Source organism: Pyxicephalus adspersus, chromosome 4 (genome assembly GCF_032062135.1).
Source record: "Pyxicephalus adspersus chromosome 4, UCB_Pads_2.0, whole genome shotgun sequence".
NCBI lineage: Eukaryota > Metazoa > Chordata > Amphibia > Anura > Pyxicephalidae > Pyxicephalus > Pyxicephalus adspersus.
The window spans coordinates 76,772,657-76,792,390 of record NC_092861.1 but is presented as its reverse complement, the minus strand read 5'-3'; the positions used below and the strand labels follow the sequence as shown (position 1 = coordinate 76,792,390).

At 36.1% G+C, this 19,734-nt stretch overlaps 1 protein-coding gene across 1 annotated transcript in view; it reads left to right on the top strand.

Annotated features, from left to right (window-relative positions):
• The window catches only part of ASCC3 (activating signal cointegrator 1 complex subunit 3), a 322,696-nt gene that overhangs the window by 188,080 nt on the left and 114,882 nt on the right, over positions 1-19,734 (top strand). Inside the window, exons 15-16 of the mRNA XM_072410198.1 lie at positions 12,752-12,943; positions 18,411-18,635. Of these exons, the coding sequence (XP_072266299.1) occupies positions 12,752-12,943; positions 18,411-18,635 (417 nt within the window). The remainder of the gene's footprint in view (positions 1-12,751; positions 12,944-18,410; positions 18,636-19,734) is intronic.

Here is a 19,734-nt window from a genome sequence, read left to right as displayed (position 1 = left end):
TTTGATCATCTTTCATTCTTTGCATCCTTCGTCTCAGTGCTTCTGATGTTCAGCCACGCCGTGTCTGACGCATGCCCTCCAACGATGTCTTCATTCAAAATTGTATCTGGCCAGGTTTTCCAATGTGACCAGGCCTCTGTGTTTAAAGTGTGTTTAAAGGACATTTGTGGTCCCCATTGTTATTCTCTGTATGTAATACTTTGACAGCACAGAGGCAAAGTTGGGAGTCAAGGACCTATCATTGTGTTGTGAACAAGCTATGATTCAACTGAAAGCGTAGATCTGAAATCATATTTAAAGCAGACACTGACCCACTGTTTTTCAAATAATTTACCTTTAAAGCAGGTCTCTGATCATAACTGTCCCAGTTGTCAGTGTTTTTAAGAATACATTATTTATATTTTATATTATTTATATATTATTTATTGCTGCTTTGAGTGGTAATGCTTATATAAAGTTTTAATAATTCAGTGATATGTGCCTTTAGTGTAAGGAGGTACTTTCATTGACTACCACCTACAGCATTTGCTAAATGTTGTAGTTTCTTATTGGGCTGTCATATTATATACAGTATGTGCTCTGTAATTTCATCTGAATGTATGTGTGATCTTCCAGACTTACAGATTTGGCATACTTAGAAATACCTAACACAATAACTTGTGGGGGTTTTCCTGTGCATTATAGAAAATTGCAGTTCTATTGATTGTTGAGAATCTGCAAAACAAAACAGATCCAGATGCCTGCAAAACCCAAAATGTATTTACTTTAATAAATGGTATTGCAAATGAACAATATTGATTTCTACACTGTACCGTTGTAGGCTTGTGTTGTACTGATTGATTTTCTCGTACAGCCCTTTAGTGAGTATGTAGATTACCTTTTGCCCTTGGGTGTTTAATTCTGAACTTCCATGAAAACACTGAAGACAGACATCATAAAATACATAAGCTACTTGGCTCTGTAAATATCTGTATGGAAATGAAAATCCAAAGTGATTAAAGCATTTGTTTTTTGTGACCATTTTTATCATTGTGTTGAAATGTTATATAAAGCTATTAATGTGACCTGAGAGAGCAGTTATACATATAGGAACTCTTTTGTCCAAATAATAAAATTGAATTATTTAAACTCTAAATTACTGGCTGTGTTATACCTGCTTGTGCAGTTTAATGAAAGCCTCTACCTAAATGTTCTATTTACCATTCCAATATAACCACAGCACACAATGCCTGCTTAGCTGCTGCTGTCATTTCCATCTATTCTACCTTTTCATCAATTTAGGATGTTCATATAAAACAAAACTAAATATCACTACTGATCTGTGTAAATGGAGTAGAATAATAATTATTATTCTGAAAATAATATACTGACCGCTTTATACATTTTCATTCACTCTATTTAATTTCCGTACCTGTAGTTATAACATTGGTGTTTACTCCTCCAAGTATTGTAACCAGAATGGTACCAAACCATCTTTTTCAGAGCTCATGTACCAAAAAGTTTAGGTTACATTTAAGTTTAATTTATGACCTTCCTTTTAGTAGGCATTAGCCAAAATCTGCCAATTTTATTTTACTTGATTAGTACAAAAAACAAATTTTTGTAATCCATTGATGGTGGACCACAGACAAAACTAACATGTCTTATTCCACAGTGTCAATGCTTTAACCAAATGCAACTGAATTCCAGTTGGTTTTACAGACTTCATAATCTTTTATCAAATGTTGTTCTCGCAACAGAGAACGCAACATTATTAATACAACATAATACATGGCTAAAAAGCGATCATTACACAGAAGTTATATTGTCAATCCACACAACAGGCGGGACCTATAAGAGGAAAACAACAGCTCCAGCTCTATCACGTCTATTTCCATGCTCGTATTGGCCAGGTTCCTCAAGTAAATGTAAACATAAGTTGTTTATTAGGCTCCCTGCCAATACTGATGCGTTGTGCATAAATGGCATTGTTCCGCTGTTTTCTGAACATTGTTTGCATATGGGATCTACTAACAACTTTTAGTCACAAAAAAGTTTAATTTTTTCTATTCACGTTCCTTTATTCATATTTAATTCTATGTTCTATGTATGAGGCTAGGAGTCTACTATAGAACTTGAGCAATCCATTTAGCATCCATCATTCTAATAGTCACATGAGAATTATAGTGCAGGGAAATAAGAAGATGCAGGATTTGTTTATTGGATTATTCCTAATCCATATTTCCTTAAGAAGCACAGGCTTTTATGGTCACTATGCAGATGTTGTTGTAATACCCATACATTAGTCTACGGTAATGCTCAACAATGAGTTTTTATGCTATTTAGTCATTCCATGCATTATGAATAGGGGTATGAGAACGCTACTAATAGTTTGCTAAACCATTTGACTTTAAATGAATTACTTTGAAAGCTCCAAAGGCATTTATTATATGTGCATGCAAGATGATAGATTAAAGTGACCAGAATCAGTCCATTAATATAAAACTGGAAATACATTACGTAAAAGTAAACCTCTTGAAAACCATTTCCTTCCTAATTTGCCCAGCACATTAACTTTCTTTCCAACTGTTTTTATTGACAATAATGTATTGTGTGTATGTGTGTGTGTGTGTATGTGTGTGTGTGTGTGTGTATATATATATATATATATATATATATAAAAAAACACTTTGAAATTAACCATCCTTGTATGTGGGGTGGGGATTAGAACCATTTCATTTAAATCATTTCTACTATTTTGAAGGTGTACAAATTTTTTTGTTGTGAGCCAAATAATGAGACAAAAAAGTGTGCATATGTAGGCCCCCTCCTACACCCACACACACAACAAAGTCAATACTTTGTAGAGCAACCATTTGTTTTATTTGTAGCTTCAAGTCTCTTAGGTCAGTGGTCCCAAACCTTTTGCAGGTTTTTCTTGGACCAGTAAATGCACGGACTCCGGACCGCTCAGGCCCCCCCCACCGAGTGATGTCATTATGCCAGAACCCGCCAACTCTCCCATCGCAGGTCTGAGCCTGCAATGGGAGAGTGGGCTGGTTATGTCCAGAGCACAACCAGCCCACCTCCCTGAGCCTGTGATGTCTCTGGAAGACATGATCTGCGGCTCTGGCCGGCCCCCCCCCCCCCCCCCACAAAAGGTCTTTCTCTTAAACCCCAATGGTGGGTGCCAGAGCTGCAGCCCACCTGTCAGACAGCCACTAGTGGGCTGCGGACCAGGGGGGTTGGGACTCCTGCCTCAAGGTATGTCACTGCTGGCTTAGCACATTTTGCCACTTTGATTTTTGCCCATATATTGTTGGATTTTGGTCCATATTGACATGATAGCATTCAGTGGTGTAAATCTCGCGTTCAACCATCTATTCCGAGCTATCTATCTATCTATCTATCTATCTATCTATCTATCACAAAGTTATGTGGCATCTTGTGAACTTCCTAAAAAGAAAAATTTTAGTGACATTTTTTTCTGTAGTGTATGAACCATATATGTAGTGCATGGTATTGTGATTTTCACACATTTTTTTTTTTTAAATCTTTGATTAAAATGCAACCTGTTGATCCAGCCATGAAGGTCTTTGTTGGGAATTTGTCTGGTTTAGGTAGATACTGCTCTATTGTTCCTTCTGTGTTTTTACACAGGCCTTCTGAGGCTAAAGGGTATACATTACAAACCCATAATACCTATATTATATTATATTACCTATACAACAAAATGTATCAGCAGAGATCAACAGCACTAAATTCAACAAAGTGTGGGAAAATTAAAAACTAGGTAACTGCTAATAATACACAGTTTAATAGCAACCTACATTTAATTTAATAGGAAAAACCTGGACTATTACATAAAGGACTAAATAAAAGAATGAGATGACTGCTTTTAATTTGACCAAGTAAACTTAATCTAAACCATCATAAACAGAACCTTAAACCAACAGTGTCGTTTGGGCTGAACAGGTGGCTACTTAAAAGAAAGGGTCAAAAAGCAGCACAGAGGTGGTTGGGGGTGCCATAAAAAAAAGTTGTGAAGGAGTCTGATAGGTTTATTTAATTTCCAAATTAGTAATCCAAAATTATGCTTAAAGCCTAACCTAAACTTTTGCTTTGCAAAGCTCACATCTCTTCAGCAAAATTTAGATGCCTGTATAATTACAGTTGCTATATGGATATTTATCAATGCACAAATATAATCTTACCACATTCATGTGTTAAACATTTAGGAAGTTTTATCTCCTACTTCCCAAACTACCAAGTTAAGTAAAAAGAAAAAGGATAACATTTATTAATAAGGTGAATTTGGCATTGAAGTGATTAATTACGTGTCTCATGATGCAGATAGTTATCTTTTGATGCTTGTCAAAAATCCCAAGAGAACAACATCTTGAATTTTACTCTATTGCATTCTGTGCCTGTTTAGCATAATGCAGATGAAACTGTTTATATAAGTATGTTTACATTTTTCCTGCATTCAGAATGAATAATGTGCTTATCAAGTCTGACTTTTTAGTAAGTAATCGAACGCAATCAACATAAAAGTTTGAATTTTTCCAAGAGCTTAACTGTGATAAATTCTCCTAACAACTTCAAGTGGGCTGGAGTAGGTATCACTGTTTGCAGATCTTGCAAGTGTACATGTCAGAAAAAGGTCAGCCGTTTGGCATATAAGAAACCTCTGGGATATGGGGAAAAATCAATTTTAATTAGGACACTGGTAGCAGACCTCCCATACCTCAGTACACCTTCAGGCACTCAAGGACATTTAAGATAAATTGCCACAGAAATATTTTCAAATTGTTAAAAAACAAAAACAAAAAAAAAACAATTTTTCTTGTAATATCAGAAAAACTATTTCTATTTAAAAATAAATCTTCAGTATCTTTATACCTTGGTGTATAATTTAAACAGATTAAATTTTGTCCTTATATTTTTATATGTTTGTGATTAGCATCATTAATATGTAAATGTATTTTTTACTACCAAATGTGTTTTTTTTATACATTAATAATACATTTTACAACGTACAATCACAGTTTCACAATTACATACATTTACTATTGCAAGCTGTATTTTGTCTGTTAAAGGTTACACAATATACTAGAAGTTTTGAGCTAATTTGTGATCAGATTTCAGACATATTCATTCATTGGGTGCCTCCCAGTTTGGATTCCAAACTTGGACACATTTACCAGAACTGGAATGCCTATACAGTTCAGTTAGATCCTTTAAAAGGTGATGAGAAAGTTATACCTGGAGCTTTACCTAAAATGTTGTCTTGTTCTGCAACGCCTAGACTTTTGATTCTAGTGTATGTTTCTTTTTCTTTACCTGCTATTTAAGTATTATAGGAAATAATTTATTGCAGTGTAATTTTTTTTGTATTATGACTTACAATTGCCTTTTTCGAGTTTAAATTTAGTAAGAAAATAATCTTATTAATCTGAAGTGCTAATAATAATTCGTACTTTAACAAGGAGATTAGTTTACATTTAAATTTGAAAGACTTTTAAATGGCAAACCTATTAAGTTCAGGGTGACCTACCTCTTTGAATGATAAGAGAGTGCCTAGCTTACAAGATTCTTTAAACATGAGTGAGTGAGGCATTGTACTGTGTTATCAAATAAATGACAAATCACTGTGGGCCATTTAAATTATACTAAAAGAGCATATGAAGCACAAATGAATTTGTCTAAAATAAGCACACTGGTACCTGTCAATGATCACAGTTTGTTTAAATATCAGTAAGCCAGAATAACGGAAAAAATACCAAAAAACCCATACATTTTATTATGCTATATAAATTAATTATAAAGCTAACAGTGGCTCAGTGATTACAACTCTGGCCTTTGCAGTGCTAGGTCCCAGGTTCAAATCTTGGCCAGGACACTATCTGCATGGAGTTTTCATGTTCTTCCTGTGTTTGTGTGGGTTTTCTCTGGGTACCCTGATTTCCTTTCACATTCCAAAAACAAGCTAGTGATATGACCATGGACTTCGTAAAGTGCTGCAAAATTTTCTGGCACTATATATACATATATTAATAAAAATAATTTTGTGCTTACCTGGAATTCCAAGGGGAATTGTAGCATCCTTTCATTTTGCAGTAGGGTTCAGGGTCAGACTGGGGACCTAGGACATACCAGAAAAAAAACAAGGAGAATAGGGCCTAATATAAAGTGTTGTGTCTGGAAACAAATGCATCTAAAGTTTCTGCACAGTATGTATACACACGCACAGAGCTTGCCTTTGACTTTGTCAACATTAAAAGGGATATTAAAACCTTGAGTCACCAACAACTGTTGGGACATGAACCATTTTCATTACACTGTATAACATACAACAATTTTCAGTGGTTATTATTATGGTTAGGAATATGCAATATTGTCCCTTAAACTGCAGGTCAACAAGCAAAAAAAAGTGAGCATTTTGCAGTAAAATGGTTAGAAGTGTCATATCCTTACCTTTTTGCTTTCCTTTTTTCCCCATTAAAGTCATCGACTTCTAAAACAACCTTTAGGATTGGTGAAGTATTAGCTCTGCCCCGACATCCAGACACTACACACTCTGAAGTCACATACACTTTACAGGCCAACTGTTAGTAATGTTATTCTTTCTTTTTTGCAGAGCTACACACACTGAAGATTTATTAGCAACCGACCTGTACTAGTCTGCTAGTTTGAGTGATGAGGCCATGGGCTTTTACCCTATGTATTTACTTCAAATTGGTATTCAGAACAAGTAGAAATGTAATGATTTATTCTAAACAAGTATGTGATATCGAGTATATAAATGTGCACATCTTAGACGTTTGATGGGCTAGAAAAAAGCTAAGAAGATTTTTGTAACTTTTACTGACAGTTTGTGATACTTTGTTCAATGTGTCACTCTAAATCTCACCTGCAGTTCAGACTTCCTTGCTTCTATTTCTTGGATCATTGTACCTAACACTTTATGTCACATCTTTTTATCTGCTTTGTGAAATTTGTAAGATAAAAAGTAGAAATGAGTTAAAATTATTTCCCTTTTCTATACATGCTTTACTTCTCCCATCTGCAGACTCCTTTTGAAGACCGTTATAATAGCGCTCTGCCTTTTACCTTAATGATGAATTGCTGCTGAAACTGTAGATTATTGCAATATAGAACATAAAATGAATGAGTACTACAAGACTGAAATAGCAATAGGGTGTAAGGGGAATTGTCTGTGAAAGAGTGCTGGTGAGGTTCTATGATTCTGGGAGTATGTCTTGAGACTAATTAAAACTTAAGCTGCAAATTGCACCTACATGTTTTGAGTAAAAACTGGGTTACCAAATAAGTTTTCAACTCTATACTCCTAACCACATTTTTCTTTCATCAAAGTCTTACACACTGTACTGGATAACAACGTTAAAAAAAACATTTAGTAATTTAATTTTCGAATGTAGTTTCAAGTATTACCTTAATATTTCCCCACTGTCTGCATTTGTTCCATTTATAGTTTTTAGGTTGTTCTCCTAAATGAATGTCTATGAGTCTGTGGGCTCATTTACCAACATGATATAGGTAATATGTAACAATGTCAATATAGTAGTTAAAATATTATAATACACGTGTGTACAATATCTTGGAATCTGGAATCTGGAATATTAGCAGAATATAAAGTGTCATAGGATGGTGTTATGAATATTCCTAATTAAGGAAGAAAGTTTTAAGTGATTTTATTGTTACAGATGATAATGAAATATTCAATGCTTTACATTTATTGCTATTTAGCTGTAAGCCTGAGAATTTCTGAAATTGTTGGAGAACTGATAGCAAATTAGGCAGAAATATCAGGGGATCAGTCGGACATAGCAGGGCATCGTCTGCAAAAAGTTTAATTTTATGGTGCATGTTTCCAGTTATTAGGACTTTAATGTCTGGGTGAGTTCTCTCACTGCTATTGCAATTGGTTCCATTACCAAAGCAAATAGCAGCAGTGATAGGGGACAGCCCTGTGTGGTGCCTCTGTTTATAGTAAAATATGGAAACGGAAACACATATATTGTATATTGGCTTTTGGGTTTGTTTAAAGCGATGAGACCCAAGTACAAAAGTTAGGTCCAAAGCCCCATTTTTTAAGCAGAAAAGTGAGGTATGGCTAAAGTAGAGAATCCAAAGCTTTCTTGATATCTAAACTAAGGAGAAAGGCTGGGGTTTTTCTATTTGGGTCTAGGTGTGTTAAATGTAATATTCTGCGTATATTGTCACCCACTTGTCCTTTAGGAATAAAACTAGTTTGATCTTTTGAAATACTTTGGCCGATGTGTTATCTGTAGATTGTTTAGGTAGCAGACATATAGCTGCTTCCAATGTGCTGTCATCTTATTTATATCCTTGTAAGATTTCATTAAAGACTCATAACAAATGTGGTCCTGGTTCTTCTGCCTATTTTTTAAATGTCTTCTTCTGCATAGATAAAAAATGTCGCTGTAAATCCATCTGGCCCTGGACGTTTGTTTCAGGTTTTCCAGTGGCCCATGTTATTTCTGAGATAGTGATTGGTTTTTCCATATTTTCCCGTAAAGTGAAAGGGATTCATGGTAAAGACAGTGCATCAAAAAATGTATGCATGACTACCTGATCAAATGTTTGATATAAAGGCCCTGATTTACTAAAGCTCTCCAAGGCTTGAGAGAATACACTTTCAGAAGTGAAGTATGAGATTTGTTACTATATATAGTATAGTATAGTATATAGATAGTATTTATTTTTTGACCAACAGCTATTACGTTCTGCCAATGAAGCAGTACAAAGATTTAATTGAGTTCTGGTATCTTCTAATTGTCTTCTAGTTTTCATTAGTTGGTGTGGCTATTTATTGTTGGTGGAGTTCTATGTATTTTGTTTCCAATTTTTTAATTTGTGCCATGCGTTGTTTTTTGCGTTGTGATGCTGAAACTGAAGGATCTGGATTATCGATGGCCGGATTTTCGATTGTCAACCTGCATTCCAATTCTTCAAGTCTTCCCAGTGTAGTTTATTTTACATTAAATAAACTTGCAGGAGCACACACAAATGCATTTTTAATCTTTGGAAAGATGACAAGCCTTATGGACTACACACACCCTTTCTGTTGAAACTCATGTTTCTGTTTATTAAACAAAAATAAATTAATACAATCAATTGGATTTATAGGGAGCATTCTGCAATATTAACGTCTAGCCACCTGTGTACTTCTTAATTAGCCAGGCATGCACACCTTCATTCAGTTTGTTACAAAATATGAAATGTTTGTGTGCACATATTTAGCTTCCAAACCCAGAAAATTTACAGGTTATTCTTTAGGCTTATAAAATGCAAATATTTATTGTTTTTTTATGGTGGTTAATTGACTAATAATTCATGACATACATTCCATTTGATGGGAATCTTCCAGAGCAGTACACATTCCTTCACTCCCCCTTTCTGCTCCCCCTTTCCTCACATTTTTTTTTTAAACTTTATTTTTTGCAATAAACAGTTTTACAGTACAAAAACATACAAGATGACCATTAAACTATCTATAGTAACAATAACAACAAAAGGTGGGGGTAGGATGGGGGACGAAGGGTGCTCACACTTTAGCAGCCTATATAGAAATAGGAAGATACAAACCATAAGTATCTAGCAGAATTCTACTTTCAATAAGTCAGCAGAAGATGCCTTATATTAACTTGACAGAATAACAACATAAATATAACCATAATATATAATATAATATATAAACCTAAATATAACATTATAACATTCCATGGGCCTGAAAATAAAACAAAATACTCCCGAAATATTGTATATATACCAGGACAAATACCTGAACTGGTCAAGAATAGCAGTACTCTTGGTATCAGAAAATGTATAAAGTATAAACCTGAATTTGGGCTTCCAGCATTTATTTTATAAAATAAGGTCTTTAAAAGAGACACCACTTGCTCCACCTCTGGTGTCTGTGGGATGGCACATCTAGCTGCCAGTAAACAACACTGATCCAGGCTTGGGATGCTCTATGAAGTATTTCTCATACATCTCCTAACCATTTGGTAGCCCTGTACCGCACTGTTTACAATATCCATATCAGGAAAATCGCTCTGCCAACGGCTTACATTAGTAGCAGACAACAATTTTGTAAACCTAGGTAATAAATATGCATAAATGTTTTAAATTTTGGGAGGGGACAATAAAAATATTTCTTCAAAAGCATTGAACTGTAAAATCGTCTCATGGTTCCTTACCAAAGAACAGAGATAGCTCACATATTGACCAATATAAAGTGGGTAAAGTGCCCAAGCGGGAATGGCATATATAGCCCTCAGTTCTGCCGCCGACATTCTGGAGAGACCATCTACATGAAACATATCACCATAACATTTTAGATCTTTTTTCCTCCACTCGCCAAAAGCCGCATGGTGTTGGGCCTGAGGAAACAAAGGGTTGCCGCATATAGGCAAATATTTAGATAGACCTACGGGCACCTTGAATCTTATCCTAAGTTCCTTCCATGTGACCATTGTATCTTTGACTAAAACATTGTGTCGTAAAGAAGGTGGCAGGGCAGATAGTTTACTACGTAACAAAGCACAAAGGTTCCAAGGTCCTCACTTTTTTAACAAGCTGTCCATGCCTCCAGTAGCATCAAGAACCAGGGAGAGTGAGGAAGAAGGATGTTTCCTTTACTGTAGTGATAATAGCTTTTTTTAGTGAAGTTCCCTCTGATATCTAGTGATAGGAAATATGTGTATGGTTTGGTGGGAATGTTGGTTGTAGTGCAGTAGAGATTTTGTTTACAAAATTTGTTTTTCTTTCTGAGCCTTTGAACATAATTTTGTGGAACTTGCCTGTGAGCATTTAAGTACCTTAAAGCAGTGGTCGCCAACCTTTTTGGTCCCACAGACCACTAAAATTACAGTCTTCTGACCGCGCATGCGCGGAGAGCCAGTTGTCAATCAAAAAGGAGGAACCTCCCCACAGTGACGTCATAACACCATACCCCCACCCACTCTGCCATCGCAGATCTGAGCCTGCGATGGGAGGGTGGGCGGGTTGTGTGCAGGGACACAGCCCGCCTACTCCCCTGAGCCTGGGAACTGCTCGGGGGACATGGTCCGCTGCTCTGGCCAGTGCCTCCCCCTGGCAGGGTTCTTCACCTGCCTCCACTCGGGGGTGCACCGACCAGAGCCGCGGACCACCGGTTGGCAACTGCTGCCTTAAAGCATGAAAATGGACAACATAAAATGAGGCCACTGTGAAATTAGGCCAAAGTCAGGAGTTATAACAATGGTGATGACATTTTGTAAGCTATGGTTACATGTAAACTGGTGGAATCTGGTTGAAACACCTTTGCTTCCTTTTTTATTTATGGTTACTGATTATACTGTTTTTTTTTTTTTCATGCATACAAACTTTAATAAGTTTTTGATGTCTCAAACATACAGTTGTGAGAGGTGCACTGCATTTGACATATTAGCTTTATGAAAAATTTAGTAAGAACATTGTCTTAACTAAAAGTCTCTCTAATCATCTTGTGTACTTATATGCGTATATGTATATAATTATAGCCCTATCCCTAAGATTGAAAATTCATGCTACAATGAATATGCGCCCCGCAGCTGACAAGAAATTTTAATGCTCTGTTTTTCAATTACTTGAAATACCGCTATGAGACAGGCCTTTGTGATTGTTTACAAATCAGAGTGTCCATTATTTTTTAGAACTTGAAGGATGTGTCAGGTAATATCAGAACATTAGGTCTCATTAGTAATACAATATGCCTAGTGACTGGAATCCACAATTTGTTTTAAATGCAGGACACTAAGGCTACGTACACACATTAGATTTTTGTCATTGGAAACAATCTTTTACGCTCCTTTACAAGGACAAAAGACTGAAAAAATGAATGAAGGAGTGCTGTATATACAACGCTGTTCTGCTCTATGAAGAGGGGAGGGGGGAGAACGAATAAGCGGCAAACTACTGTGCTCTTTCCCCCTCACTTTTTTTTACGAACATTTGTCGTAATGAACAACATCGGTTGAGCGCTGTACACATTTGCTCTTGACAAATGTTTTCAATCCTGCACCAGATCATCTAACTTCTCTCATGTTAATTTATCTTTTACAACCGATGTGTCTAAAATGATTTGAATGGAATCGCGTTTCAACAATGTACGTAGTGTGTGTCAGCCGTTCACAGTTCTAATATTAGGCAGGGACAGTTTTTATTAAGGTAAAGGTCCAAGCATTTTTTTCCAGGGGTCACTGTAAGCAGTAATGTACACTGCCAAGTGTCTGTGCTATATAATTGTATGAGGCATGTTAACATGTTCTAAAAAATGTAAAAAAAATGTTCTAAAAATCTAACTGCTTATTCCATGGCACCTCCAATAAATGCCTTGAGGTCTTTTCTCTTTCTCTCTCTCTCTCTCTCTCTCTCTCTCTCTCTCTCTCTCTCCTCTCTCTTGTTAACAGTAATCTGAAACAGGCTTACTCGTATCATAAATACATTTCCAGGGGACTTTTATATGAATCGAATGTGAGACATTAAAATGTGATTAGAATTTTTAAAATGGTTATGCTTTCAGAAAAGACATGGCTGCATTTTGCCGTACTTTGTTTAGCTAGAATTATAACAATAACAGTATTTAGAATATCAAAAGAACAGGACTAAGTCATTGTCGTGATTACATATTTCCGTTTTACACATGAATGTTTTTTCATTATGAGCTAATCAGTCATTTACTAACCGCTTTTGTCTTCTACAGGTGCAAAGGTCTAGGAATAAGCAGCTAAGAGAGTTGTTTCCAGATGGATTTAGTATTCATCATGCAGGCATGCTGCGGCAAGATAGGAGTTTGGTGGAGAACCTTTTTTCTCAGGGACATATCAAAGTCCTGGTTTGTACAGCCACATTAGCCTGGGGTGTCAATCTCCCCGCTCATGCTGTTATCATTAAGGTAAGAGATTATTCTGCAGAACAGAATAACATTGTCTGCTGCTTATTCTGCAGTGAAAACTAGAACAATTGAAGCACTGATACTTTTTCGTTAATATGCAGAGGGTTATTTCAACAATTATTATCCAGTTGTAATTTATAACAGCCAGCCATTTAAATCCTATGACAGCACCCTGTATTTTTCTATGAATAGCTAAGACAGCTCATAAAATGCAGTTCATAATTCCTTTTTTTCCCTAGCTGCAGTGGGAGAAATCACCTGAAGCCAGTCCTTACATTTCAGCTTTTTACAAGCACAGTCTGGGGAACTGCTGTTTGCCGTGGGATGTGCACAATGCAAATGACCTGTTGGGTTAAACCTCTTGTGCTCTATTTAATTGAATAGCGACCTACAACTTGTCTGCATGTAAAAGGACAAATAATGCCTAAGGAATTCTTGATCAGAGCATCAAAGGTTTATATGCAGCTCTTGAGTGTTAAATAAAAACATACATTTTTTTTTTTTTATTCAATTGGTAATTTTTTTCTGCCATGCGGACTCTGTTAAGCAGATATGAATGTAAATTTTGCTGTGATGTTTCTTTAGTTTGCAAGATAAAAGAGAGCTTTACTGTAAGCATATCCTGTATTTGTCGTTTAATAGCAGACAATTTTAACAGTATATTTCCTAATAAAAATCAGTAGAATTAATTTACTTTTAAAAGCTAAGTTTACTTAAAACCATTATATTACTTTTGATTGGGTTAAGTGCCAACTTTTAGAATCCATTATCTCTGTAACCCTTTGGTAATCCAGTACTTAGCGCCTATCTGATAGACAGAGTGTGACTACAAAGGCAAATTAAAGCAATAAGTATGAAGTTGCAAAGATACAGGTATATTTACACAGGTACATAATGGGTGTTTGAGTCACTATAGCTTGCAGTATTTTCCAGTTTGGTTCAAAGTACTTTTGCCAAACTGTGCCAAAATGTGCACTAAGCTGTTCACACATACTTATAGAGCAATAAATGAGCTTTTAAACCATGTCTACATCTGTACAACTGTGGTATAGCACACACCTTATTGTGTGCTACCAAGCATGTAAGACAGCCTATTTATTTAATCAAGCCAAAAGCCAGCAAACCAAAAAAAATTTTTTTTTTGTTTTGTCTTTAACACAGCGCACAAAAGTATTACAATGTGTTGGTGTACACTGTAGCACACATCCATCTGGAAGGTGCTTTTAGGTGGCATTTAGAATGAATAGCACTACATGGCACCATTGGGTATACCAGTAACAGTAGCATTCCTGTACCACACAGATATCAATGTTCAAAAGCAAACCATCTCTGACCTCTCTATTCAGGTCATTTAATGTGGGGTTATTTTCTATGAACTTTAAAGATTACATCACTAGAATGAGCTTTCAGTTGACTTCAAACAGCTTAGAAACACCTGCCTATTGTTTACATTAGATGGGCAACAGCTTTTTAAAGCGTACCTATACTCAGAATTTTCACTTTATATAAAAGGGTAGAGAACCTCTGAGCATTAGATAAAAACATTAAAGTTTTTTTTGTTTTTTTAAGTATACTTATCTTTTTTCCCCAATGAGAACTGAATCCTAAAGAAAAACCTTTACTAAAAAAAACAAAAAAAAAAAAACAAAAACGCACTTACATTCAATCCTGCAGAGCTGGCGCCCGGAGCGCCGAGACAATACAGGACCAGATGCCGGACACCACCGAAGTGATCAAACTGCTCTGCGGGATTGAAGGTAAGTTTGTTTTTGTTTTGTTTAAGTATACTTAACCTCCTGAGCGTTACACTGAGGTCTAGATTTCTGTACCAAAAGTGATCCACTGTTTTTCATGAAATTTTTTTTTTTAGGACGACGCTGGAATACGAAAACGACGCTGGATGAGCACAGGGGGACCAGGTAAGTATGGATGGGAAAAATCTCGGGGTTAACCATCCTAGCCGTTTTTTTTTGCCCGAACGAAGGTCGGGCTTAACGGCTAGGTGGTAAAAATAAAAACTTTAATTTTTTTGATTTTAAATATGCATAGTCTAGGCACATCTTCACTTTACAAATGCTTCAAGGCATACATAAAGCACCTAGGAAATATTTTTAGAGTGTTACAGTTAGACCCTAATTAGACTTTGCTCCTGTTAAATGACTTTAGGATTTTACCTGATACACAGGCTTTAGATCTGGGGTGCTTTCTACAGCAAGAAGAAGGCAAAGCATGTTGTTTGCAGTTAGATAGTACCCGAATAGTATAGCATGATAAAAGGGGAGTTTACCATGTGAACACGTTCCTACCTACCGGTAGTAAGGGTTAGCATAATTCATTTGGACTTATGAGTATAGCTTTGTGGAAAGCTGTGTAGATGGCACATGAATAGGCTTTAAAATCATATTAAACACATGGTATTGCTGCTAACATTTGGGAATTACTGGAAGAAATTTAGTTAACATCCATGTAAAGGCCAAAAAACAATGGCTTTTACATTTAGTTTTGTTCCAGTTCACACTTTTTGTGCAGTAAAATGCATGACACGTGGAAATCTTATTCCTTTCTATGTTCCTAATTTACATTTATGTCCCACAGCTTCTTTGTATAATAAAGTAAACTTTTCACATGTACGTTCTGAACAAGCACTAAAAGCCATAAACTAGCACTTTTAAACATTCACCTCTGTAGCTTTGGGCTTTGTGGAGAAATCTACCTAGTTTCTTATGAAATTAGAAATTTGGCATACTGTCAGTCTCTTAATGTAAACTGATGAACATGGAAACAGAAGGAAAGGGACTTCAAGGCTATTCTACGTGTAGTACATGGATATAGTAACAAGTACAATATACATCAAATCATTTGCATATCCATATCCCACTAGGGTATCATGTGGTGGAGACTGCTGAACTTTACATTGGAAAATGTTACCCTAGATATGAGTTGTGAACATATTAAACTTATAGACTAAAGATAAGAGTAAGATGCTCTAAATTTGCAATCAGTATTTTTTTTCAAACCAACACTGCAAAAAAGGTAAACAATTATATACATTTGTTCCTAATCAGACTAGATAATTATTTGTTTAGACTGTAGACAAATATAGGATATTCAATTGGAATGATGTATTCTACTATACTGATCCTAGTAAGAAAACTTTATAAAATGGTATCCTTACATAGCCTTAAAATTATAGCATTGCTTCTTTCTTAAGCTTTCAATAACATGCTGCAGTAAGAATACTTAAGAGCTTAAAAGAAGCAAATGGAGAGCTACAACCTTGAGTGTAAATGGACTTTACTGATACTGTATATTCCAGACAAGATCTTTTTATATATCCAGGGTGACAATTTTATTGCACTTACAGAGGGAGTTTTCAAGTAACTTCCATGTTCATTTTCACACTTTTATAGTTGCAAATATCTGAGTTCGTGCTTATAGTGGTCAAGTAGCAAGACAAAAAAAAGGCTTGAAGAAAGTACTGCAACACTGTCCTTGATCTGAAAAAAGCAATACAAGTAAACATCATATGCTTCTGTGTCTTTAGTCAGTCTCTAAAGGTAATGTCTACAAATAAGGATCTTTTGGATCATTTTGACAGCTTAATCCATGGTGCAGTTTAGAGGGTGTACTAACATGACATGATATATTATACTATTTGACATTTTACCTTTCATATTAACCAATAGGGTATTTACTCCTTGCAAGCAATATTTCTTTTATCAGCCACACTATTTTACAATATTTTAAATTCCCTGTTAATGCAGATTATTTAACTACGACCAGGTTTATTCTAATTTCAGGTTTTCCATTCGCTAATATTAATGTATTTTTCAAATCAGTGACTAACTGTATAGTCAAGCAAAGAACAAGATAGACCGTATGCAAAGCAACATTGTTTTTTTTTTTATCTTAAAATGTTTGTATAAATTAGTAGCACATCCCCTGTTTCCCTAGGGCTTCCTCTAGGTCAGGGGTTCTCAAACCAAATTACCTGGGGACCCTAACAACCCTACACTGAGACTCAGCAGGAGAACTATAACCAAACCGCAAATTACAAAGATTTAATAGTAATAACAAAAAACAAAATCATTAAACATATGCACTCAAAGAAGAATGGCTATGCTACAGTGAATGCTAGGTGTAACCACTGTGCATTGACAGTGTGAAAGGTTTAAAGAAGCACAGATACCTAGAACCTGAACCAACATAGCATAGCATAGCATAGCATGCAAAATATGCATTAATTACCTTGCCACAACAAAAGTCTTACAAAAATATTTCACTTCTAAAACTGAGACTCTTCATCATTACATTTGCTTTTCTGCGTGCATGATATAGAAATAACCTCTGCACTTTTCCCCACCACCTGTTGCACCTTTGCAATTATCCACCAAAACTGTTCACCACTTTACCAGTCTGCACCCCTACCCCTCCACTCTTCTTCATCTTTGGAATTATCTCTTCTCCACTTCTCAACCCTGCAACCGCCCTTAACCATAGTTTACCTTAGTACCTTCCCCAGCATCCCTCCCACTACTGATCATCGCCACTCATTCTATGCAACTTTTTCCCCTTCCTCACCCACCAGCTCCACTGGCACCCTACCTCCCAAGAGTTTATTGACTGCTAACAAAGTGTTATTGGGCTGTCAGGTGCCAAATACACAGCTTACATATTGCCAATAGGCTTCCCGCCAACCAATCCACTCCAGCAAAACACTGGGGGCCATCATAGCCTGGATAGGGGCAAATGTCACTTGCTGCTATCCTAAGAACAGTCACAAAGATAGCAGCCATAGTGGGAGGCTCTATATATGTGCCTTTCCAACAAGGGTAAGTAAATAGACTGTAACAGTGGACGTTTTGTAAGGATGTTATTTTTAATGTGCATTCCCCAAATTGCAAATGCATATCTTTAAAAATTTAAGCAACTTACACATGTCTGATACAAATCACCTGAGATGGACGCTTGTTTCAGGCAAAAATCCAACATGTTTAGAGCGTTCTCCCAACAATCATCAGTCCGCCATGGTGGATTGATGAATGATGGATCGAATGACTGCTGTTTACTGAAGGAGAGCACAGTGGTGCTGTTCACTTACTCTCCCCTTTCCATAGAACTGAACAGAGCTTTGTGCACTGTGCTTGTTTATTCAAATGTCACTGGAAACCATAATCCTTTAATTATCAGACGTCTGTACAAGGCTTTAGCCAATATCAAGCAGATCTTACACAAACAACATATGTTGAAACACTGAAATATGTTTATGTATATATGTTTTCTTTGTATCTATTGTATATTTTTTTTAATAAACATAATTTACTATGTTATCTAGTGTGAACATAAAAAGCCATGTTATGTGATAAAATATTTTACACGTTGCAGTTTACATGCATAAAGTGTTTAGATGAGAAATAAATCTTGTAAATTGTTACAGATTTATAATTTTGTTACATTCTTCATCCAGGGAACACAAATTTATGATGCAAAAAGGGGCTCATTTGTTGACCTCGGAATTCTAGATGTAATGCAGATCTTTGGACGAGCTGGAAGGCCACAGTTTGATAAGTTTGGAGAAGGTACCATTATTACTACCCATGACAAGCTCAGCCATTACCTTACTCTTCTCACCCAGCAAAATCCAATTGAGAGCCAATTCCTTGAAAGTCTTGCTGATAATTTAAATGCTGAGGTAAATACATGTGTATATTTTTTTTGGTCAATTAATTGTTTTCGTGTATTATGTATTACATCTGCATCATATTCTCCTATAGTATTATGTGCACCCTATGTGGTACAAACTAGGTAATTCATTTTGTGTTTTTACAGTGAAACAAATACAGACCAAATAGTAGGTATAGTCATGTAAAGAGATAGAGATGTTTACCAAAACTTTTAAATATGGTATTTAGGGGCTAATGGAAATGCCTTACCTAAAGTTACCCAATAAATACTGGCTTTGAAAAAGGGAAACAAAAGGTCTGAGGCCAGAAGTAGGGGCAGCACTGCCACTGACTACCAATGTGGGGTGGAAGGATTAATAAGTACTATGATTCCATTGGTTCCTTATGTGGTCACTGACGCGAATAGGGGTTATTATTCTGTCTGCTGACACCAATTCTGTTTTTTTTGTTTTTTTTTGTCTCAACTAACACCAGATCTGTAGACTAATATTGCAGCTATTGATATCAATGCTTGGGGTTATTAGCACATCCACTGACACCAATACTGGTAGTTGTTTGTGCCACTGACAGCAATACTACGGGCTAATATTGCGTCCACAGACACTATTGCAGGGGGATGTCAGTATGATTACAGACACCAATTAAATAGGTTCAGTATTTTATTTACTCACACCAATGCTGACGAGGTTCAGTTTGGTAACTGATCAATGCTGAGGTCTGTTACTGCGGTCTTTGACACCATTTATGTTAGTTATCATTGTGGTCACTGACCACCAATGTGAGGGGTTAATATTGCAGTCAGTGGCATCAGTACTGATAGGTCCTATTGTGCCCATTGTTAATATTGTATCCACTGGCACCAATGCTAAAGGTTATTATTATAAGCCCTGACCCCATTTGTGGCATTTTTCATTGTGATCACTGACACCAATGATGATCCTAGCTATGCTCCCTAACACATTGCTATTGTGCAGCCCTCTGGAAATTTAAGATGCCCTCTAGGTTGGGAGGCCTTAAGGTTTTCTCCTGATCCACATATCATCAATGATTTTGAATCAATTACTATGTCACATGGCCAGGGCACACTTCCCTGCCTCTTTTTTTTTT